Source organism: Bombina bombina, chromosome 2 (genome assembly GCF_027579735.1).
Source record: "Bombina bombina isolate aBomBom1 chromosome 2, aBomBom1.pri, whole genome shotgun sequence".
Taxonomy (NCBI): Eukaryota; Metazoa; Chordata; class Amphibia; order Anura; family Bombinatoridae; genus Bombina; species Bombina bombina.
The window spans coordinates 1,225,508,802-1,225,533,883 of record NC_069500.1 but is presented as its reverse complement, the minus strand read 5'-3'; the positions used below and the strand labels follow the sequence as shown (position 1 = coordinate 1,225,533,883).

General features: G+C 40.0%; 1 protein-coding gene across 1 annotated transcript in view; it reads left to right on the top strand.

Annotated features, from left to right (window-relative positions):
* DCUN1D4 (defective in cullin neddylation 1 domain containing 4) overlaps positions 1 to 25,082 on the top strand; it is a gene marked incomplete in the record, with an annotated part of 616,246 nt that overhangs the window by 397,829 nt on the left and 193,335 nt on the right. The window contains 1 exon segment of the mRNA XM_053703976.1: positions 15,608 to 15,716. Coding sequence (XP_053559951.1) covers positions 15,608 to 15,716 — 109 coding nt within the window.

Sequence of the window (25,082 nt, the reverse complement as noted above, 5' to 3'; positions counted from 1 at the left end):
AGGGTCAATATATGACCACCGTGGACTTAAAAGATGTGTATCTACACATCCCTATCCACAAAGATCATCACCAGTTTCTCAGGTTCGCCTTTCTGGACAAGCATTACCAGTTGGTGGCTCTTCCCTTCGGGTTGGCCACAGCTCCCAGAATTTTCACAAAGGTGCTAGGGTCCCTTCTGGCGGTTCTAAGGCCGCTGGGCATAGCAGTGGCGCCTTATCTGGACGATATCTTAATTCAGGCGTCAACTTACCAACTACCCAAGTCACACACGGACATCGTGTTGGCTTTTCTAAGATCTCACCTTTGGAAGGTGAACGTAAAAAAGAGTTCACTTATCCCTCTCACAAGAGTTCCGTTCCTGGGAACTCTGATAGATTCGGTGGACATGAAAATTTTTCTGACGGAGGTCAGGAAATCAAAGATTTTAACCACCTGCCGAGCTCTTCATTCCATTCCTCGGCCGTTAGTGGCTCAGTGTATGGAGGTAATCGGACTAATGGTAGCAGCAATGGACATAGTTCCGTTTGCTCGCTTGCATCTCAGACCAATGCAACTATGCATGCTCGAACAGTGGAATGGGGATTATGCAGATTTATCTCCTCAGATAAATCTGGATCCAGAGACCAGAGACTCTCTCTTCTTTGGTGGTTGTCACAGGATCATCTGTCCCAGGGAATGTGTTTCCGCAGGCCAGCGTGGGTCATAGTGACGACGGACGCCAGCCTATTGGGCTGGGGTGCAGTTTGGAATTCCCTGAAAGCACAGGGTTTGTGGTCTCAGGAGGAGGCTCTCCTCCCGATAAATATTCTAGAACTGAGAGCGATATTCAACGCGCTTCAGGCGTGGCCTCAGCTGGCTTCGGCCAGATTCATAAGATTCCATTTGGTAAATATCATGACTGTAGCATATATCAATTATCAGGGGGGAACAAAGAGTTCTCTAGCGATGATAGAGGTTTCCAGAATATTTCGATGGGCAGAGACTCACTCTTGCCATCCATCAGCAATCTATATCCCAGGAGTGGAGAACTGGGAAGCGGATTCTCTTAAGTTGTCAGACTTTTCATCCGGGGGAGTGTGAAGGTGTTTGCACAATTGATTCAGCAATGGGGCACACCAGAATTGGATCTGATGGCGTCTCGTCAGAACGCCACACTTCCTTGTTACGGGTCCAGGTCAAGGGATCCTCAGGCAGTACTGATAGATGCTCTAGCAGTACCCTGGTCGTTCAACCTGGCTTATGTGTTTCCACCATTTCCTCTCCTTCCTCGTTTGATTGCCAGAATCAAACAGGAGAGAGCTTCGGTGATCTTGATAGCACCTGCGTTGCCACTCAGGACTTGGTATGCAGACCTGGTGGACATGTCATCTCTTCCACCATGGACTCTGCCACTGAGACAGGACCTTCTGATTCAAGGTCCGTTCCAGCATCCAAATCTAGTTTCTCTGCGGCTGACTGCTTGGAGATTGAACGCTTGATTTTATCCAAGCGGGGTTTCTCTGAGTCGGTCATAGATATCTTGATTCAGGCTCGAAAGCCTGTCAATAAGAGAATTTATCATAAGATATGGCGTAAATATCTTTATTGGTGCGAATCCAAAGGCTACTCATGGAGTAAGATCAAGATTCCTAGGATTTTGTCCTTTCTCCAACAAGGATTGGAGAAGGGGCTATCAGCTAGTTCCTTAAAGGGACAGGTATCTGCTTTATCAATTCTTCTACACAAGCGTCTGGTAGATGTTCCAGACGTTCAGTCGTTCTGTCAGGTTTTAGTTAGAATCAAGCCTGTGTTTAAACCTGTTGCTGCGCCATGGAGTTTGAATTTAGTTCTTAAAGTTCTTCAAGGGGTTCCGTTTGAACCTATGCATTCCATAGATATTAAGCTTCTATCTTGGAAAGTTCTGTTTTCAGTTGCTATCTCTTCGGCTCGAAGAGTTTCTGAACTATCTGCATTGCAGTTCGACTCGCCTTATGTTTTTTTCCGTGCTGATAAGGTGGTTTTACGTACCAAACCTGAGTTCCTTCCTAAGGTTGTTATTAATAGGAATATCAATCATGAAATTGTTGTTCCTTCTCTGTGTCCTAATCCTTCCTCTAAGAAGGAACGTCTGTTGCACAACTTGGATGTGGTTCATGCTTTGAAGTTTTACTTGCAAGCAACCAAAGATTTCCGTCAAACATCTTCTTTGTTTGTTGTCTATTCTGGAAGACGTAGAGGTCAAAAGGCTACAGCTACCTCTCTTTCTTTTTGGCTGAAAAGCATAATCCGTTTGACATATGAGACTGCTGGACAGCAGCCTCCTGAAAGGATTACAGCTCACTCTACTAGAGCGGTGGCTTCCACATGGGCTTTTAAAAAATGATGCTTCTGTTGAACAGATTTGTAAGGCTGCGACTTGGTCTTCGCTTCATACCATTTCCAAATTTTACAAATTTGATACTTTTTGCTTCTTCGGAGGGTATTTTTGGGAGAAAAGTTCTTCAAGGAGTGGTGCCTTCTGTTTAACCCTCCTGTTCATCCGTGTCCTGTAGCTTTGGTATTGTATCCTACAAGTAAAGGATGAATCCGTGGACTCGTCGTACCTTATAGAAGAAAAGTAAATTTATGCTTACCTGATAAATTAATTTCTTCTATGGTACGACGAGTCCACGGCCCGCCCTGTCATTTTAAGACAGATTATATTTTTTTGATTCTAAACTTCAGTCACCTCTGCACCTTGTAGTTTCTCCTTTTTCTTCCTGTACCTTCGGTTGAATGACTAGGGGGTGGAGCTAAGGTAGGAGCTATATAGACAGCTCTGCTGTGGTGCTCTTTGCCAGTTCCTGTTAGCAGGAGGATAATATCCCACAAGTAAAGGATGAATCCGTGGATTCCTCGTACCATAGAAGAAATTAAATTATCAGGTAAGCATAAATTTACTTTTTAACAGCATTTTTCCCAACCTTTTTTTCACTGCTTTGGATAGCTGTTCTTTATTAGTGAATTTTAGTTAAGAGTGAGCAAAGATTATTTGAAAACAAAAGTACAGAAAGTTTCACAGCAATGGGCGACTGTCACCAGACCCTGGTGTAAGTCCACCATCCATTACACATGTGATTCTCTTCCTAGCCAGTAGGAGGAGGCAAAGATTCCCCAAAACATTCAAGAGCACTACATCCCTCCCCCATCACTAGTATTGCCATTTAAATCTTTGCCTGCCTTGAGGTCTGCGAAGAATTTAGGTCATCCATATTCTTTGTTGAGTTCTCATACTAATTTGAGGCCCGTTTTCCCCCTTAGAGAGCTGCTATTGAGAGTCAAAGGGGAGATTCGACTATGGGGCAGTGCCAACTTACTCTCGGTGAAGGAAATAGTCACAAGCCTGTCACAGGGACAGGTCCCTTGCCTCCTCCTGCTGTGTCGTCAAAATACTCCTCACTTAATTCTTCTGCTGTAATGTGCTCAGCACTGGATGGGCTATCTACTGACAGCAGTTTGTTCTGCCACTTGTTAACGGGACACTGAACCCAAATTTTTTTATTTTGTGATTCAGATAGAGCATGCAATTTTAAGCAACTTTCTAATTTACTCCTATTAATTTTTCTTTGTTCCCTTGCTATCTTTATTTGAAAAAGAAGGCATCTACGCTATTCTTTGGCTCAGAACTATGGACAGCACTTGTTTATTGGTCAGTTAAATTAATCCACCAATCAGCAAGAACAACCCAGATTGTTCACCAAAAATGGGCCGGCATCTAAACTTACATTCTTGCTTTTCAAATAAAAATTCCAAGACATTGAAGAAAATGTGATAGTAGGAGTAAATTCGAAATCTGCTTAAAATTTGCATTCTCTTTCTGAATCACAAAAGAAAACATTTGGGTTCAGTGTCCCTTTAAGCTCAGTGTAGTTGAGTGCCCATTAGGTAAGATGGTTCCAACATTTGCACTCGCATAGCCCACAGGCTATTAGCAGGTACATTTGAAATGTTACATCATAACCAGGGGACTTTACTTATTTCAAACATTACCACATTCACATTAGACTTAAATATTTTTACTGTCTATGGGCTCCAGGTACTAAGCAGCGTAAGCTGCTCCAGAGACCTTGAGGGGCAGGTTTGTACATGGGAGCCTGCTTCCTGCAATGTAAGACATCTTTATTTTCAGCTCCCCCTGTAATTTATTTTACTTTATACGTCGAAAGCGCTCCTTAGCACGCTCCTTTTTTTATGTCTGGCAGTGTTTTTGTATATATTATCTATGAGCTCTATAGCCACTCTCAGCTCTATTTATTTATTTTTATATGGATTTGCAGAACATTTTTTTTTCTTTCCTTTAGCACCGGGTTAGTTTTTCTCCACGCTACATCATTGGAATGCGCCTTCGCTAATAGTGCCACTGAGGGGTTAGGAGTGGGTAAACTGTGCCATACTTTTAAGTTTATTATTCATATTTTTAACATTGTGTATTAAAGGATTTTTTCACTTTATTGTAACTATATTACTTTCCATGTTTTTCTTCTGACTTTTCTGTCTGTAAGTCCCGACAGTGTATATTTGTGCAGTCTCCTTAATATCAATATAATAATAAAAAAGTCCCCCTCAAAATAAAAACACCCCCTAACCTACAATAATCTACCAATAGCCAGCATCAAACTAAGGAAAAAACAGGTTATAGCTCCGATGCCACCTAAAATTCCCCACAGCTCTATCTTGCTAAGTGGCCCTGCATAGGGCTTCGTCAGCCGATTATCATTTCTGTGACAAGCCTAACATTAGCCCTATCCCTGGCAGCGCTATAGAGAAGACGGCTATGTGGGCTGACATCATTGACTTTGCCTAACTTATGAGCGGCACCTACATCTAAGGAAAAACCCATCTAGTGATAGCCGCTCCAGGTGGGATACCTGAAAACGCCTTAAGCAAAGCAAGGCGTTCTATATGAGTGAATGAGCTCGGGCAGCTAACAAAAACTGGCTCATATTTTCAAGGCACATAACTGTTCCTGATAAGGCCTCAGCAAAGGAAAACAGGTAAGCAGCAAACTTTTATCATATTATATTAATGCAGTCACACTACAATAGACTTTACCTGCATATCATAACTGCAAACTGAATAGACTCCCTAAAGTCAGAATCTCTGTGTGCAAAACAATCTCAAAACTTTGTGTTATGTGCCTCTACAGTACTTGGCATTAAAGCTGCTGTCTATTTTTAATATATACTTCCACAATCCATATAGGTGCAATTGCATCTACGCAGTTTAATTGGAGAGGGCCGTAGATTTGTGGTGTCACCTAGTGATTTACCCATGGTGCAGTACAAAAATGACCTACCTAACTCAGATGACTAAACTCATTCTAATGAAAGTCGTCATGTGTTGGAAATACAGGCCGATATCACACCACAAATTGATCAATCCACGCCACAGGCAGGAGACCATTCCTCTCTAATGCAGGATTTGAAGACCTTCTTCCTACCAAAAAATAGATTCACTACAGGTGGGTGTAGATAACCTCACTAGTGGGGTGAGACAATTCTCTACACGTTTAAATGATGCTGAATCCCGCATAGCGGAGGTGGAAGACAAATTGGAGCGGACATTTCACTTAAAGTGTTAAAACAGAATCAATACCTCCTCGACAGAGTCAAAGATTTAGAGAACAGAAGTCGTCCTAACAATCTCTGCATTGTGGTGGTACCTGAGAACATAAAACGCAAAGCACTAATGGAATTCGTCTCTTCTACTCTCCCCAGATCATCTACCAATTTTATGTGTAAAAGGCTCATAGAATGGGCCCAGACAACCCACTAGAAAGGTGAAACAGGCCCCGACAGGTAATCTTTAAATGCCTCAGCTTTCAAGAAAAAGTGCTACTTCTTAGAGCTTACAGATCCTCCCCAAAAAAGTTAGATTTGAAGACCACCGACTCCTAATGTTCCAAGATTATTCGGCTGAGGTCACCAAACAAAGGAAGGACTTTGCCCCACATTGCTCGAAACTACATGAGCAAGTGGCCATGCTATACCCGACGAAACTCCGCCTGGTAACTGCATCAGACCCGAAAGAGGATTTTCCATACCCCACAGGCCCAGGAATCCTACCTGGCGACAGAAGCTTGTTATGCTGTTTTCTGATGAAGAGGACTTAAACTAATGAGTGACTGTCTACTGGTACATAAAGTTGTACCCTCATCCAGAAACAGATATGTAATGTATTAGGGCTGCACAATTAATCACATATGCGATTTAAAACTGCGATTTAAAAACCGAGAGAGTGCGCAATTTAATTTTTTTTTTAAATTCTCTGTTTGTCATGAAAACTGAGGCGGAGAGGGAGGATGAGAGACAATAACACATCCCCCATGAAGCAGTGTGCATTGTACTACCTTTACTGCACTACGAAGCACAAACCATGCTGCTGGACAGTCAGCACTTTTCAGGTTTCTCCATGCACTCTGCTTCATATGTTACTCATACCACAGCTAGACTGACTGCCCAAGAAAACATGGACAATGTGGTAAGAACTGGCCAGCTAATTTCATTTCAGTTAGCTTTGTATGTGTTGAGTTCACTTGTTTGTATTATGTACTATAACTGTTCTTAGTGTTCTGTTATGTACTACAGATCAGCTGTGTGATGTAATATGACAGTCTGCAGGATGTCAGGATTGACCTTGTTAATGCCACATCTCTCATGTTTGCCTGGACAGTCACTCATCTAACTTAATAACAAATACAGCAGTGTGTGCATTGTACTACCTTTACTGCACTTATACATAAATCATACTGCTGTAAAGTCAGCACTTTAAAGGTTTCTCCATGCTTACACTGCTTCATATGTTAATCGTACCACAGCTAGACTGACTGCCCAAGAAAACATGACAATGTTGTGTCAGAAGACCTAAGAACTGGTTAGTGTCTACTATGTAACCACAGCACATGGCAGCTAATTTTATTTTAACTATTTTGTGGTTTGTATTTTTATGCTCCCAGAGAGTATTGGACATTGAGAAACATGTACATTAAGATTCTGTAGTGTTAAATAAAAAAAAAAAAATTGAAAAAAATAAGGTGTTAGTCATTTATGCGAAAATCGCAATTAAAATCGCAATCTTGACTTTTTGGGTTCAAAATCACGATTTTCATTTTTGCCCATATCGCCCAGCCCTATAATGTATACATATAACTCCTGTTTTAACCAATCATGTTGTGTTATTTTTAGTTTGACTCAGACTGTACTAGTTATATAAAGTATATGAACGAATGTAGGTTCTGGACCGTTCCTAATATGCAGAACCCCCATACCACATTTGATGATCTACTACCATTAATGTTAGTTGAGATACCCTTATTCTGGTTCGGATTATGGATAGAGGTCAGGTTTAAGATTGAGACCAAGCTTAGGTTCTGTTATAGATATAAACATGTTCCATACTTTGAGCTTACCAAACTTACCTCTCATAGATATATAAGGTTAATGTTACTGTTGACGTTGATTTTTTGTTTTTGTTACTCTTCTTGAACTGGTTAATTCAATTGTGGATAATACTTATACACAAATCTAAACATAATGTAGTCTGCATCTCTACCCAACACACTGTTGATAGTACGGATAAGCCTCTTAAGGCTTCCCTATATTAATATCTCCTAATAGTGCCTTGGGTTTATACTGCTCCAACACACGACTCTACCAGGGGATATATCGTACCCCAAGCTATGGGAAACTGTGCGGCCTCATATGATGTATTTCACTCCCGCCTGGCTCTCTCCTTGTTCTCTGCTGAGGAATATGTTTATATATCAAATGTTTATTTTATGTTTATGTTATATCTCTTCCTCTGCGGGGGATATAGGATAGAGGTCCTCCCCTTGATAGGAAATAGGCTTGAGATGGAAACTACAATCAGGTTTTATTGTATACTTAATATGTTTTGTACTACTGCTACATACACGAAAAGGAACCAATAATCTCCTAATAGAAGTCCACTGTACGGCTTACGCATTTCGGCTTACACAGCTGTAATCATAGCCTGATGATTACGGCTGTGTAAGCCGAAACGCGTAAGCCGTCCAGTGCCACGCCACTTGTGTGCATGCTTTCTTTGCGGGGTGCAGTACCCTCTTTGAGATGTTCTTTTTAATGTTACCTCAATAAAACTGGATTTTATTTAGTTTGGCGAATCCTTTGTTTCTGTTTATTTTGTACTACTGCTAGAAATACTCTTCAAGATACATTTTGTCAATGTTAATATTAATATTAACATTGTTTATATTGTTATTGTTAATTTTATTGCACTCTCAAAATGGTTAACCCACGGGTGAATGATAGATAGATATATATATATATATATAGGTCTAGACGTGATACAATATGCATAAGTACCCTATACACTGCTCTCTGTGTACATACCCCTCAAGGTTACACAATACCATTGTTTGCCGATGATACTTTAGTCCTAGTGTTTGGTGCACAGCATGTATATATGACCCTTCCCTTACTCCCTGCCAAGATGTCTGTCTATTTACCCAAGGTAAATTCTAACCCTATGAGAGAATTATGCCCCTATCTTGAATGAAAATACTTGACATGGGTCTTCCCTCCACCCTCACATATGCCTCCCACTTCATCATATACATCCGACATTTATAAAATATATATGACCTCTTTTTTTTTAAGTTTGACTATGGCCCTTAAACTTTTTACTTGGAACATTGGGGGTATAAATTCCCCAATTAAGAGAAAATCAATCTTGACACACCTACGTAAACTGAATGCCGACATTGCCTTTCTCCAGGAGACACATCTTTTGGATGAGGAGCATGATAAACTGTGCAGTGACTGGGTGGGGATGGTAACATATCTATCTTACCAGAGCAGTAGGTAGGGGATTAGCCATTGTGTTTGGTAAGAGGCTCTAAGTAGACTTTCAAAACACCATTCCTGACCCTGATGTCAGGTTCCTCATTGTACAAGCCTCCATTGACTCAGTTACACACTATACAATATTTATGCCCCTAAGACTAAATCCTTACCCTTTTGGGAAACATTAGTTGAGACCCTATCACCCTTGGTAGACACTAAACTAATACTGGGAGGTGACTTTAATTTGACCCCACAGCCGGCCCTAGATAGAACTTGGTCAGATAAAGGATTAATCAATAAAAGATTACAATGCTAGAAGGGTAAATTTGAACAAAAAATATTCAAATTGTTCAGTGAGGTCCTGGCTGTGTGTGACATCTGGAGAAGGAGACACCCTGAAGATAGAGACTTTACTTGTCTTTCTAAAACCAACTCCTCTTTTTTTCAAGTCTTGACCTCTTTCTAATCTCAGGCTCACTCGTATCGCAGGTCAACTCAGATAAAATCCACAATATACTTATATCAGACCATGCTCCAGTAGAGCTGACCTTAGGTTAATTCCCCCCATGTCCTAATCGAAACTCTCTTTGCTTCCCTTCTACCCCCACAGCAAGTATCTTTGTAAATGGTCTTAACTCCCCTAATTTTACCCTTGAGAGAGGGACACGACCAGGCTGCCCACTCTCTTTTTTATTATTCGACCTAGCCTTGGAACTGCTTGCACTAAAATTGATACAAATCTTCCCTGGAATCCCTATCAAAGACAACACTCTGCATATGGCATTATATGCAGACGATATGATGCTGTTTGATAGCAACCCCTCTCAATACATCCCTAAAATTGTTGACACACTAACTGCTTTTGGGAATTCTCTGGTTATAAAATAAATGACAAAATCAGAAATACTGTGGTTAACTAATCACATTCCCCATGATGATTACCCTTTCCAAGCGTAATCGAGCACTCTTACCTATTTAGGTATATCCCTCCATCGAAACCCCCATAAACTATACAAACTCAACATTTCAAAACAATGTACCAACATGCAAGCACAATTAAAAGCTTGGGCCAAGCTCCCTCCGGGTCTTACTGGACGTGTTAATTTAATAAAAATGACGATACTACCTAAACTCCTTTACCCGCTTCTGATGTTACCGTTCCTCCTAAGTAAAACTGACTTGTCCCATGTGAACAAGGCGATCCAATGCCTCATCTGGGGAGGTAGGAGGACACGTATAGCGACTAAAATCCTACAACAACCGTACCTTTATGGTGGTCTGGCACTCCCTGACCTCAAATTATACAATTGTGCGGCTTTAGTCCGCCTGGTTGTGGATTGGCAACTGAATACGGCACTTTATAGACCCAGCTCTGGAGGTCGCTATCGCCTCTCCACATGCCCTTACCTATTTACCGTATTTCCCGTTACAGGACTTGCCCCTAGAAATAAAAAAGAATCCTCTATATAAGGACGCCCTAAAAGCTTGGTGACTCACCTTCAAACACCTTGGAAATAAATCCCCCTCCCCAAAGTATATACCTCTTATAGGAAATAAGGAATTTCCAGCAGGGAATGAAACAGCTGCCTTTCGAATCTGGAAATCTCGAGGAATACACTCGATTGGGGATCTACTGTTACACACGGTCAGGACCTTCCAAGATCTTAAAAACAGGTACAACCTACTCAACACACAATTCTATGCGTATCTTCAGGCCAGGCATTATATAAATACCCTAATGAACCAACATCCCAATTTCTGGGAACTTTCCCCACTTGCTCATATACATGTTAATTACAAAATGGGTAGCTATTCTTTATCCCCCATCTACCACCAGTTGATAGCGTATGCCTCAAAGGAGGTCTTGGAGGGTATCACTTAGACTACAAAAGGAAGACATAGGGAAAGTCACAACTAGAGAGATACTCACCAGTTTAGAAAGGACTAAAACAGCAAGCCTAGCAGTTACCATTAGAGAAATGCAGACCAGAATGATAAGCAAAGATTACATTACTCCTGCCCGTAGATCTCATTGGAACAAATACTCTTCAAATCAATGTATCAAATGCTCATTACCTGAACCCACACTTAAGCATTACTTTTATGACTGCCCATTTATCAAACAATTCTGGTGTCAAATACAATACTGGGCTACAACTACTTTTAAAATTATCATACTCTATGATCCAAAAACAAGTTTCCTACTCTCTTGGGATACACAACACAAAGCCTTATACCCCATACTCATGTTATGTGCCCTACTAGCACGGCAATGTATCCTGGAATTATGGATCTCCAAAAAAAGCCCTACTATAGCACAGTTTAAGAAAAAACTACTCCGACAGTTGTTTATTGAACAACTGGACGTCAATCTAGACACTAATCATAGGTTACGTCATTTCTTAAATAAGTGGGAAAAACGTATCATAACCCTACCTCTTCCCCAACAACGTCAGATATTAAAACCTTTTGTACATCATGAGATATTTCTGGAGGCAACTCTTAGAGTAGAATGGGATAACATAATAGACTAGGCTTTCTGAATATCAACCCATTACCACATTTCTAACTGAATGGACACCAAGGGAAGCACCCAAAGTCTCATATGTATAATTGAAATAACTGGGGCCTATTGATACAATTCTGTAACAGAATGGTACTGAAAACACAATGTCACTGCACAAACCTTCCTGTTTAGACCTTAGACCACAGTCTTTAATAGAAATTGTTAACTAATCATCTGCTCATGTATTCATTGTTATTTACTGTTAATAGTAGAATGTTTGGGTGTTCTTTTTTGGTATTAAAAAAAAACACTAGGGAACCCACATGGACTTAATTTACTTAGATGTTCTTCATACTTTTTGTCAGGGTGCCAGGAATCGGAGTGAGACGAGAAGTGCAAAAATAATCACACCTTTATTTATAACAAAAAAGAATAAAAAGTCCACAAGTCAAATAACAAGCCAGGAGTCAAAACCAGAGCTGGTAGTCAGACGAGCCGAGTCAGGAGCCAAAGCGAATAGTCAGACGAGCCGGAATCAGGAACAAGGAAAACAGCAGAGTCAGGAACAAGCCAGGGACCAGGAACCAGGATGGACGTCAGACAGCCAGGTAATACACAGGAACTCTCACAAACAGGTCTGAGACAACGCAAAGGCAAAGCATACTGAACAGAGGCCCTTTAAATAATAAGTGATGACATCACAATTCTGAGACTGCATCCTGTCTCACACAGATGATGCACACCAGTCTGGTCATAAAAGGAAGTGCAGCAAATGAGCAGCATCCCCCACAATGCACCATAGTCAGCAAGAGAGGTGAGTAAAATGGCTGCCAGAAGCACATGGCAAACAAAATAGGGAAAAAACCCTGACAGTACCCTCCCCTCAACGATCCCTCCCCCGCGGGAGGACAAAAGGCTTATTGGGGAAACAGGCATGGAAGGCACGGAGGAGGGCAGGAGCATGAACATCAGAGGAGGGAACCCAAGAACGCTCCTCCGGACCGTAGCCCCTCCAGTGAACCAAATACTGTACACGGCCCCTGGACATACGAGAGTCAATAATGCTGCTGACCTCATACTCCTCTTGTCAACAAAGATAGGACGGGGACGAGGCAACACAATTGTAAACCGATTACAAACCAATGGTTTCAAGAGGGAGACATGAAAAACATTGGAGATGCGCATTGCAGGAGGAAGGTCAAGAGCATAGGCCACAGGATTGACCCGTCAGAGAATTCGAAAAGGACCAACATAACGGGGAGCCAGTTTATTGGAAGGCACACAAAGGTTCAAGTTGCTGGAGGACAGACAAACTCTCACCAACCTGGTAGGAAGGCGCGGGCAGACGCCTATGATCAGCCTGGAACTTTTGGCGCTGCATAGAACAATGAAGGCAATCCTGAATCTGCACCCACGTGGAACGGAGTTGCCGGAGATGCTCCTCCAAAGCCGGAATACCCTGAGACATGAATGAATCGGGCAACAAGGATGGTTGAAACCCATAATTCGCCATGAACGGGGATAGTTCAGACCAATTATTGTGGTGATCTGAGACATAGCAACGGAGGAACTGTTCCAGAGCTTGATTAGACCGTTCCGCAGCCCCATTGGATTGAGGGTGATTTGCCGAGGAGAAGGAAAGCTGGATCCCCATTTGAGCACAAAAGGAACGCCAAAATCTGGAGACAAACTGGCTACCCCGGTCCGACACTATCTCCTTGGGTAACCCATGTAAACGGAAGACCTCCCGGGCAAAAATTGAAGCAAGCTCCTGAGCGGTAGGCAACTTCATCAAGGGAATGCAATGTGACATTTTAGAAAAACGGTCAACCACCATAAGGATAACAGTATTGCCATTGGAAACAGGGAGCTCGACAATGAAGTCCATGGAAAGATGTGTCCAAGGACGCTCACCATTAGCAATAGGTTGAAGAAGACCCACAGGAAGACGTCGAGGAATCTTATTCTGTGCACAAACTGAGCAGGAGGCAACATACACAGCAACATCAGAACGAAGACCTGGCCACCAAAATTGTCGAGTGACAGACCAAATCATTTGGTTCTTGCCTGGGTGACCTGCGGCTTTAGGATAGTGGTAAGTGTGCAAAAGTTTAGTTAGAAGATTCTCAGGAACAAAACACTTACCACTAGGTTTCTCAGGAGGTGCATTGGTTTGTGCAGCCAGGATCTCCTCCCCCAAGGGAGAATTCAAATTAGTACGTATGGTAGCTAAAATATGGTCAGGAGGTATAACAGGAGTAGGTACAGACGACTCCTTGGACAGAGGCGAAAATTGTCGAGAGAGGGCATCAGCCCTAACATTCTTACTACCAGGCAGGTAGGAGACCACATAATAAAAGGAAGTGCAGGAAATGAGCAGCATCCCCCACAATGCACCATAGTCAGCAAGAGAGGTGAGTAAAATGACTGCCAGCAGCACATGGCAAACAAAACAGGGATAAAACCCTGACACTTTTATTGTAAAACTCAGACTTCCGCTAACAGACATGCTAATTACCTAAGTCTAACTTTGTAACTTAACACCAAAGGTTATTTTTTTTTTTCTGTTCTTCTGCCCAGGATAAAATCTCAAATCAATCTTGAGCTATCATCTGTAATTTCAGATTGGCCACACAGAAGTTGGTTCTTTTTGTGATTCTGATGCCCATTGTAATCTGTGGACTTTGTGATCCTCTCTTTCAAAATCCTTTTTTATTTTCAAGATTTTGTTCTCTCAACTCTTAGGCTTAGAGTTAGAGTGCCTAATTCTAAAACAATGAAATATTTTCAGATACGGTGGTAGAATCCTTCATTCAAGATAGAATTCCTATAATTATTCAGTTTTTTTTTCAAGAGCTTTTGGATAAGGTTTATCTGCATACTTTTTAAAGGTCAAGTTTCAGCCTTTTACACTCCTTTTCTTATTTTCTACCAAGATACAGCATTATACCAAGATAAAGCATTTTTTAGAACAAAATTAGATTCCCCCCCCCCCCCCCCAAGCTGTCTCGTATCAATCAAGAGATTGTAAAGAGTTTAAAGGAACAGTTTACTCAAAAATGTTCTCCCCTTTAATTTGTTTCCAATGATCCACTTTACCTGCTGGAGTGTATTAAATTGTTTACAAGTAGCTCTTTTACCCTTATATTGGCATTTTAAATAGTTGATTTAGCATGTGGTATTCTCACCTATTCTGAAAGTTTGTGGCCGCAGGTCCAAGCTATAGATGAGCTTTGTAAACACAGCCAGCAGAAGTAATTACACTCCCAGAGGGATATAGCAGATATAAGGTAATAAAATTTAGATTTTCCATTGTTCTCTCCAAGTACTGGTGATTGTTTTATGGACAGATATAAGATAAAAAAGCAGGTATATGTACACAATGTGATACAGTAATGAGATCTGATTTATACCTACAAGCTCAACCCATTTTATTAGGTTGTGGCTTCAAAACACAAAATCAGAGCTTTAATATACAAAAATAAACCTTAAAAAGCTAATTTTCATACATTTTTTTTACTCTGCAGTTGGTAAAAAAAAGTGATTTTAAACACATTAAGGGAAAAACTATTTTATAGTATACTGTCCCTTTAATGCTTTTATCTTCTATTTTAGGATTTTAGACAATTTTTTAATCTGTTTATTCTTTTCTCTGGTCATTGTAAAGGCCAAAAGGGCCCCAGCTGTTACTTTAGCTTTTTTTGTTGTTAAAGGGACAGTCCAGTTAAAATTAAACTTTCATTATACAGAAAGGACATGCAATTTTAAACAACTTTTAAACAACTTTCTAATTTATTTTTATTATCAAATTTGCTTTGTTCTATTGGCATCCATTGTTAAAAGCTAAACCTAGGTAGGCTTATAAACTGATTTCTTAGCCGTAAAAGGCTGCCTTACATCTCAGTGGACTTTGACAGTTTTTTTTTTTTTACAGCTAGACAGCGCTAGTTCATGTGTGTAATATAGATAACATTAAGTCATGAGTCAGCACTGTCAAAAGAGTCTGCAAAGGCTTGAATACAAGTTAATCACAGAGGGAAAAAGTATATTAATAGAACAGTGTTGATTATGCAAAACTGGTGAATGGGTAATAAAGGGATTGTCTATCTTTTTTTTTTAAACAATACAAAATTTCAAGTAGACTGTCCCTTTTCTTCCACATTTGGTGCACACATGCAGTCTTCTAGTCAATGCACTTTTTTTGTTTTCATTTATGAACTCTACAAATCTTTTTTTAATTTTTTTTTTTTATTTTAGATGTGATGCAACTGAAAAACTACGACATTCTTTGGATTACTTGAGATCATTATTAAATGAGCCATCTAATTTTAAACTTATTTATAGATATGCATTTGATTTTGCACGGGTGAGTATTTCCTTTTGGGGTTTTTTTAGTTGTTGTTTTTTCCCTGTTGGGCCCCCTTGATGCTGTCATCGCTATAATCTTTAGATAAAATCTTTTTTTTATTGGTTTCAACAATTCAGTAATGACAAAAGCATACAACAATGGATCTTACATAAAGCATCTAGGTGTTATAAAAATTGTCATGTGTTCATTACCAGCTGTGAAAATCAATCGTATCTTACAGATCTAAACATTACTTATTCTGAGATCCCATATATAGCCAGGTCAAGAGTGTTGTCCCAGCAATCTATTCAATGTGTCTGTGGAATATAATCCTTTGTATCTGTTTGCCTGTAGTACTATCTTACCGACCTTTGCAGGCGTTGATCTTAATCACCTTGCTAGGTACTCCAAGTAAGAGTAAAACCAATTACTTTTAACATTTTACATAAAAATAAAAAACATAAATTTAAATTGAACAACATATTTAATAAACAAATAAATTAACTCAAAAACAACTGTGTGGTCATAAATTGAAGTCTCTGTTTCCCTATTTCTCCTGGTCGAGTGAGGTTTCTTCTTAACTAACTAAATATCAAACATGTCTCTCTGGGAAAGTGAGTAGGAGTATCTGCCCTGATCCCATTAAATTCCTAGTTGACTCCTCGATTTTCCCTCAAATGTCCCCTTTCGCTATCCAGTAAAACCATGTTCTATGGAATTCATTGGCGGTGCCTTAAGTCCAAGTTATTATTTCTGTCATGTTATAAATGTGTTGTATTTTATCTAGAATTTCCCTCCAGTCTGGAACTCCTTCTTTCCAGTGCCTGGCTATTCAGACTCTGGTAGCTGTGCATAAGATTTTAATGAACCTTTTAATCTGTATGTTATACTTTGGGTTATTTTGGTTAAGGAGTGCCTGAAGTTCCGAGAGTGAAAAGGGCTCATTAAGTAGTTTACTTATTAAATTAGCCAGTTGATCCCAGATGTCTCGGACCCCAGAACACTCCCACCACACATGTAAGTACGTACCCACTTCCCCACATATCCTATAGCATAGGTTTGTACCGGATGGTGCGAAGTGGGAGGTCCTCATGGGAGTCAGGTACCACCTAAATGTAGTTTTAATGCAGTTTTCCCTAAGGTCTGCACTGATTAGTCCCTTACAGGAATCATAGAGGATCTGATCCAATTCCTCTTTTGGGAGGAGCACTTCTAGCTGTTTCCCATTTTTCAATCAGGTTCGACTTGATGTTATTTTTGTTGTCTTTCAACTTTAGATATAATGTAGCTATAGTGCGCTTGCCTCTGCTAAGAGTTTTACAAATATGTTCCATTGTGGTGTAAGGAACTGTCTAGATTTTTTCCGTATTTGTGAATAACTGATGGTTGTATTTTAGCTTGTAGTTGTGTGAAGGTCAGTAGTCTTTCCCCTTTAGCAAAATCCACAACTCTATAGAGTCCTTTATTTTCCCATTTTCCTATCAGTCTGTGTAATTCTGGAGATAGGATGGAGCGTATTGGGTCTGATTTTGGTGTTAGTAGGTATTAAGTTCCTATGTCCTACTAGGGATTTCCAGGTATGTATAGTTTCTAAAGTGACAGGAGAACTGTAGGGAGGGACTTCCCTCTTGGATCCTTGCATCCAGAGAATATCTTCTGGTTTGTCATATTGCAATAGGTCAGCCTCTATTTTTGCCCATACAACGTATTGAGATGATTTCGTAAGTAAGGTGGCCTGGGCTAGTCTGGCTGCTTGGTAGTAGGCTGTGAGGTTGGGTACCCCCATTCCTCCTAACTGTCTATGTTAGGTCAATACATGAGAGGCTATTCTTGCCTTTTTAGCCCCCCTTAAAAAGGAATGTAAATCTGATTGTAATTTCTGTAAGTCTGAAGCAGGAACCTTGATTGGGAGGGGTCTAAAAAGATATATAATTTGAGGTAAGACATTCATTTTAATAGCTGATAAGCGCCCATACCAAGAAAAAAAACATTTTTCCCAGTTTTTAAGGTCTCGTCTAATTGTCTTCTAAAGAGGAAGGTAGTTCAGACTATAACGTTTTGTAAAAGAGTCTGCCAATTTGACTCCTAAGTATGTTAGGGACTGTTTCGCCCATGTGAAGTCAGAATTAGCTTCTTTAAGCTTTTTTGTGTGAAGGGATGGCCAGGGGTAAAGCCTCACATTTATCATGGATAATTTTGTATCTCGAGATGTCTGAGAATTCTTGTAAAGTCTTATATAGATTAGGGAGGGAAATCAAGGGTTTAGTAAGTGTCAATAACACATCGTCCGCGAAAAGTGATAATTTGTACTTCTGAGTCTTTTATTTTCACTCCTGATATATCCGGTGATTCTCTAATACAGGAGGCTAGGGGTTCTATACACAGAGCGAATAACAATGGGGATAGTGAGCAACCTTGTCGGGTTCCATTTAGAATGTCTATAGATCTAGATTGAAAGCCTGCCGCCCCAATCGTAGCCGTCGGTGTCGAATATATTCCCCCTAATAGCTCTCATAAATGTACCCTCAAATCCCATTTCAGTCAGCACTCTAAACGTAACACCACTCTACTCTGTCGAACACCTTCTCCGCATCCAACGAAAGAAACAGAGAAGGCGTCCCCATTTCCACCAGATAATCCTCCAGCACTATTGTCCTCCTAACATTGTCAGGGGCTTCCCTATCAGTGACAAACCCCACCTGATCGGGGTGAACTAATTGTGGTATTATTATCTTAAGTCTGTTCGCCAGTATTTTAGTCAGAATTTTAACATCCTGATTAATCAGGGAAATCGGTCTATAACTCTGACAGAGTTTTGGGGTTTTTCCTGGTTTTGGGATTACCACTATTTTTGCTCTCAATATATCAGTCGGTATCTCAGTTCCCTGCATTATATCGTCACAAAACTTTATGTGTGGGATCAGCTCAACTTTAGTATTCTCCTGTCAGTCCATCCGGCCCCGCCGCTTTACCTGCTTTTAGGTCTTTTATAACGTTAAGGATTTCCTGTATGGAAACTTCAGCATTTAATATTGCCTTATCTTCTATGCTAATACGATTATGTTTGGCTCTGTAAGAACTGTGTCAATAGTTGTTTAGTCTGGTCATTATCCTTAACTTTGTGTCCATCATAAAATGTATCAAAAGTTTCTGCTATATCTTGAGGATTGGAGGTTTGGGTTACATCCATTTTTTGGAGGGTTGGAATTGAATGTGTCTTAATCCTTTCTCTAAGTCTATGTGCCAGGTACTTATCAGGTTTGTTGGAGAATAAAAAATAGCTTTAATTTTCTGAGCTGCTTTTATTGCTTTGTCATCTAAGATCTTTGCTAAGGTGTCTCTTTTCAGCTGTAATTGCCTATATATCGTCTTGGATTGTGTCAGCCTGTGTTGTGGTTCTAATATCTGTAGTTCCCCTTGTATTTGGTTTATAGTTTGGTTGGAGATTCTAATGTTTCTTGCTTTCTCCTTAATTAGAAGGCCTCTTATAAAAGGTTTGTGGGCTGCCCAGGAGTTTATTGGATTGGTAGTAGAGCCTTTATTAAACTTCCAGAATTCGGTCATTGCTTTCAAGATCTTATGAGTGGGCTTATTTTTAAGTTTTATGGGGTCGTATGTCCATGAACGGTGCCTATGTATGTTAATAATTCCTGTCATGTCTACCTGAACGTTGGAATGGTCGGACCAGACACACGCATGAATGGAAGAGGAAGTCACATTAGGAATTAAGGTCTGACTGACTAGAACATAGTCCAATCTTGAGTATGTATGGTGTGCTGATGAGTAATAAGTGTGATCTGTTGTCTTACCATGTAGGGCTTCCCATGTGTCAATGAGGTTGTGAGATGATAGTGTGTGTTATTTCCTGTTTGAAGTGAGTCTCTTGCAAAAAGATAACCCTCGCATTCAATCTATGATATTGGACTAACGCCTTCTTCCTTTTGATGTCAGTATTAAGACCTCTCACATTATGGGAGAGGAGTGTTATGTCATTTGTCATGTTATGTCAATATAATGTCCCAAATACCTCTCTCCCCCTCTGTTCATGAGATTCATCTTTTCCTTAACCATGTCTGGGGTATGTTTGGATCTTTCTCAACCCTCCTCGACCAGGTTTAACTTTAGACTACATAGAAAAAACATTAAAACATCAAAATAAGAATAACAATAACAATTTATCAGATTATCTATCTGAGAAACAAACATATACATTCCAATATTCAAGTGCATTTATATCAACATAACTTTTTCCTACTATTAGTAACGGAAGCCTTATTCTATTTAGGAACATATATTGGTAAAAAAAACAACACAACAACTCCTCCACTAATACTTCAATGACTCCTTCTAGCAAGGTATCCACTCTATTTTAGTTTATTGACCGAGATTACCCATCAACAATTTCCATATATACTGATTCATAAGTGAATAATCTAACATAAGATGGTTACAAAAATGTCTCAGGCTATCCTGTAGAATGTTATGGTCCCTTTGGATACGAACTGAGTTGCATAACTTGCTTGGAAACAAAGATATTGAGTTATTAATAGGACAGTTCATACTCATCTGTAAAGGTAGTCCTTAGAGGAATAAATCTTGGTTGAATCCGCAGCGATTTGTGTCCCATCCCCATTCCAAAGTCTGGGTTTCTGCTTCTTCTTGGTAACTTTTGACCATTTTAACCTTTTGGATGGGTTTTCTTTCTGTGTAGTGTTGTTTCCTTTGGGTTCTTGTTGAATAATGCAGCTCTCCGTGACCTCTAGTTTGAGGTACTCACAGATTTCTGGAATATCTTTACTCTCTTTCAGCGTAATCACTCTCCCCTCATGATGGATATTGAGAGCGAATGGGAACCCCCATCTGTAGTTTATTTGATTTTTCCGTAATAGGAGAGTCAAAGGTCTCAGAGAGCCACTCCGTTGTAAGGTCCGCACACAAAGATCCTGGTAAAAGTGGACTACTGTACCCTGGAATTTGAAAATTTGATTTTTCCTAGCCGCTGTGAGAATGTCCTCTCTTTCTTGAAAGCGGAGCATTTTAACAATGATATCTCTCGGAGGGGTTCCTTCTTTAGGTTTAGGCTTTAGGGCCCGATGTGCCCTTTCTATCTGGAACCTGTCATCTTCTGCTTGACCTGTAATTGCTTTAAATAGTTGTCTAAGGTAGTGCAGGAGTTCGTTTGGTGTAATAGTTTCAGGAACACCTTTAAGTCAGATGTTAGATCTGCGGCTGCGATTCTCCAGATCTTCCATCTTTTCTTGGATATTTTCCAGCTCTTGTTGATGGTCTAGTACTTACTGATTTAACAATGTTAGGTCTTCCACTACTGTGTTTTCATTATCCTCTAGAGAGGATACCCTAGTCCCAAGATCGTGGATATCGTGTTTTTATTTCTGCCAAACTGCTAGCCACTGAGGACTGGAACGCATCCATCTTCTCCCACGTTTTCTCAAAGTTGGCGACAATATCTTGCTTGGAGACTAAAGTTTTGATATCTGCTTTTGTTACTGGGGTCAGATCTTCAGAAGGCCCTGGTGAGGTTGTGTCTGTGTCGTCTACGACCTCCTCAGCTACAGGCTTTGTAATTAATGTAGTGTCCCCCTTAGGTGATCTGAAGAATAAGCTTGAAGCTGTTGTTTTCACTGATGTAGAGGTTTTAACCTGCCTCCTGGAAGCCATGATGTTTCCTTGTATGACGGTTTGTGCACTTCAGAACCCCTGGATCTTGTCCCTTTCGCTATAGGACAACAAATATATATTCGGATTTGTTCTTTATCTAAGAGGCTGTGATTCGGTAATTATACCTTTAGGAAGCTCTTTAATTTTCATATGTAGGGTTCACTACTTTCTATATCTGTTGCCAGGCCAGCAATCTTGTGTTTTCAAAACTCAGTGCTATGTCTGAGTGTCCCACCCCTTTGGTGGCTCTTCCTCCCCGTGGGATAACATCCTGATATAGATAGTATCTTCCTGGGATCTTTGGTAGCTATGGGCTTGTAGTGGAAGCTCAGTCAGCTGTGGTAAAGTGTGGGAAATAACTTAGGAATCTTTCACACAGAGCCATCAGTATGCAGCAGGGTTTGGAGTGTCATATATTGATAGCTTTATCCGCTTTTACTATGGTTGAGCTCTAGAAGTGCATGTGAGATAAGTGCGCTGTCAGAGCGGCCTAGTGTGCCGTTACCATCTGCCCTCATATCTTATCCATCTCCCCTATATTGATTGATTCAGTAAGGGAAAATCTCCATTACCCCTCATGTTCTCCTGTGTGTCACCTTTGTTAGCCCGGTCCTACTGCAGAGCAGATTGCCCTGATTCTTACCCCACGTGGCTCAGCAAGATGGCGTCCCCACTCTGTTCAGGCCAAGTTCTTTTTGTCTCTTCTCCCGAACAGCGTCATTTCACATCCCATTACAGGGTAAGAACCGTGACCGGAGCGTCTCAAAAGTCCCTTTTCTTAATTTTAGACGCGTTAGTCAGGATTGTGGGTCTTCCGTGATGCTGTCTGCACCGATCTCTTTCTTTATGCTGCCCTCATCGTTCCGCTCCCAGCCTCAGGCTGTTTTCTTTTTATAAGGCTTTGCGACTATAAAATACACCCTGTGCTTAGTTCTGGTGTACTGATCACCTCAAGCGATATAGGCACTAAATTAGTGTTTCTCAGGCCTATAAACTGATTTTTAAACTAACTGTCTACGGAGCTGCAGCAGAACACGTCTATCTGTAGCGGCGGTTGGCACCGCCAGCTATAATCTTAAAAGGGACATGAAACCCAATTTTTTTATTTCATGATTTAGATAGAGAATACAATTTCTTTCATGTAAATGGCAAGAGTCCATGAGCTAGTGAGGTATGAGATATACATTCCTACCAGGAGGGGGCAAAGTTTCCCAAACCTAAAAATGCCTATAAATACACCTCCCACCACACTCACACCTTAGTTTTACAAACTTTGCCTCCTATGGAGGTGGTGAAGTAAGTTTGTGCTTGATTTCTATGATTTCTTCTATGATAAGCGCTTTAAGCATTCTGAAGCCCAATTCCTCTCAGAGTACAGTGTTTGTCAGAGGGACGTGAAGAGAGTGCCTGTTGATTTTTATGGTTTCCCTCATGGGAAATCTTTTCAAGGGTTCTCTGTTATCGGTCGTAGGGATTCATCTCCTACCTCCCTTTTCAGATCGACAATATACTCTTATACCATTACCTCTGCTGATAGTTTTCAGTACTGGTTTGGCTGTCTGCTATATGTGGATGGGTGTCTTTCGGTAAGTATGTATCATTATTTAAGGCACTCTAAGCTATGTTTGGCACTTTATGTTTTAATATAAAGTTTTAAATATATGTATTTACTTATATTTGCCATGAGTCAGGTCTGTGTATTTCCCTTTTGCAGTCTAACAGTTTCAGTATGAGAATCATGTTTTAGGAAGTTTGTCATACCTGGGGTTTAGTCTTTTTTCCAATTTGACTTGCTTCTCCTTATTTTCGCGGGCAAACTAGACTCTCGAGGGCGCAATAATGCTATTATTTATTGCGTCATTTTTGGTGCAAGTTTTCGTCTACGGTGGTGCATATTTAGTAATTTCCTGCGTCTTTAGGTTGTTTGGCGTTGTTTTTGCATCATTTCCGAATGTTGGTTGTCACCAAAAATTTTTCATTAATATTTGCGTTGTGCGTCATACTTGGTGCCAAATATTTAGTTTTTTTACCCCACTTCCTTTATGTTTTTGCTCTCTCTACATTTTAGAGGGCTATGCTGTTTGCTTTTCTGCCTATTTAGCATATGCATTTTTACCCATTCCTGAAACTGCTATATGAGGAAATTGGATATTTTGTTTAAATGTTATTTTTTCTTTTACATTTTTGCAAAGATGTCTCTCTGCCTCTGCTTAACAATAGGGATTTACTGGCACTTTGAAAAAAGGGTGGCCATTTTGACTGTAATGCCAAAAAGAAACCGATTTACCAGGGGTCAGTTCAGTGTGGACATTGTACAATCTGCCAACATATGATAAAACAAATAAAATGATAGACAGATTTAATAAAAACTGGTCTATTAATGAGTACATTAATTGTCAGAGCAGTAATGTCATATACTGTATTTCCGGTACTTGTAATATATTCTGTGTAGGCATGACAACGAGAACACTGGGTAAAAGGATGACAGAACACCTGAGTAACATCAGGAATGCTAAATCTGACCTAGATAAAAAATAAGGAAATCACTAGTGTTGCTAAACATTATTTTCAACATCATAGAGGAGACACAAAAGCACTTAAATGCTGGGGCTTGGAAATTCTTAAACCAGGCATCAGAGGTGGTAGTATGGAAACTCAATTGCTGAAACATGAAGCTAAATGGATATTTAGATTTAATAGCGTTATGCCTTATGGTATGAACAAATCCAACAATTATTGAACTTTCCTTTAATTTATCTACAGTGATACACATTACCCATTGCTATTTAGGTATTTAGTATCTTTATACTCATATAGGTCATGACCTTATTGAGGTTAAATGTATGGGGATCAGGATTACCTTTATACGTGTTAAATCAAGGGTGTAAGTACAAGACTGAAACGTTATAACAGCCAGTTATCCGTATATTGACATACCTAGTATGACTACCTAATTGTGGTTTATGGACATATTAAAACTTACTCTAATTCCTAATCATATTATATAGGGATTGTTTCTAGTTATAAGAAAGGGAGTATTAAGATTTAGACTAACGCTCACCTTATTGAAACACTTATTGAAAGTTACAATGTGGCACTTTTAAGTTAAGTTTACAAGATGCCGGTAGCATAATAGCACATAAAAATTCAAGTTTTATTTATAATGTGACAAGCAAAAAACATATAGAGTAGATCAGTGATTTGATGAGAGCACTCGTACAATAGGGAATATGCAACCTTATACAGATAAGAAGGAATATACATAGGAAATGTATCCTTGCTGGTCTATATGTATGGAATTCAGATAGGCTGTTCATACATAACGCAAAATGATCGCATTGTGTTGATGTGACTTTGGCTGTTTATGCTATTAGCAGAAACTGAGTGATATTTTCAGAAGTACTCACTAACACAAAATTAGCGATATTTTCAGAAACACTGAGTTCTTTAAACATCTGAATGTACGTGGTCACGCAACTCAATCACAGAGACAAAATACATAGAGCACCTTATGAGACAAGTGTTCGTATGGTTGGGAATGTGAGACTACAAGTGACTGTATTTCACTGTTTGTGTTGAGATCTGCGTGATGTAGATGCTTAGTATTATTGTCATGAGTATGATGCAGGTCACAAATGTAGATGGATTATATTTCTTTGTGCACATAGCTACGATACACATTACAGCAACTCCCTATTAGATTAT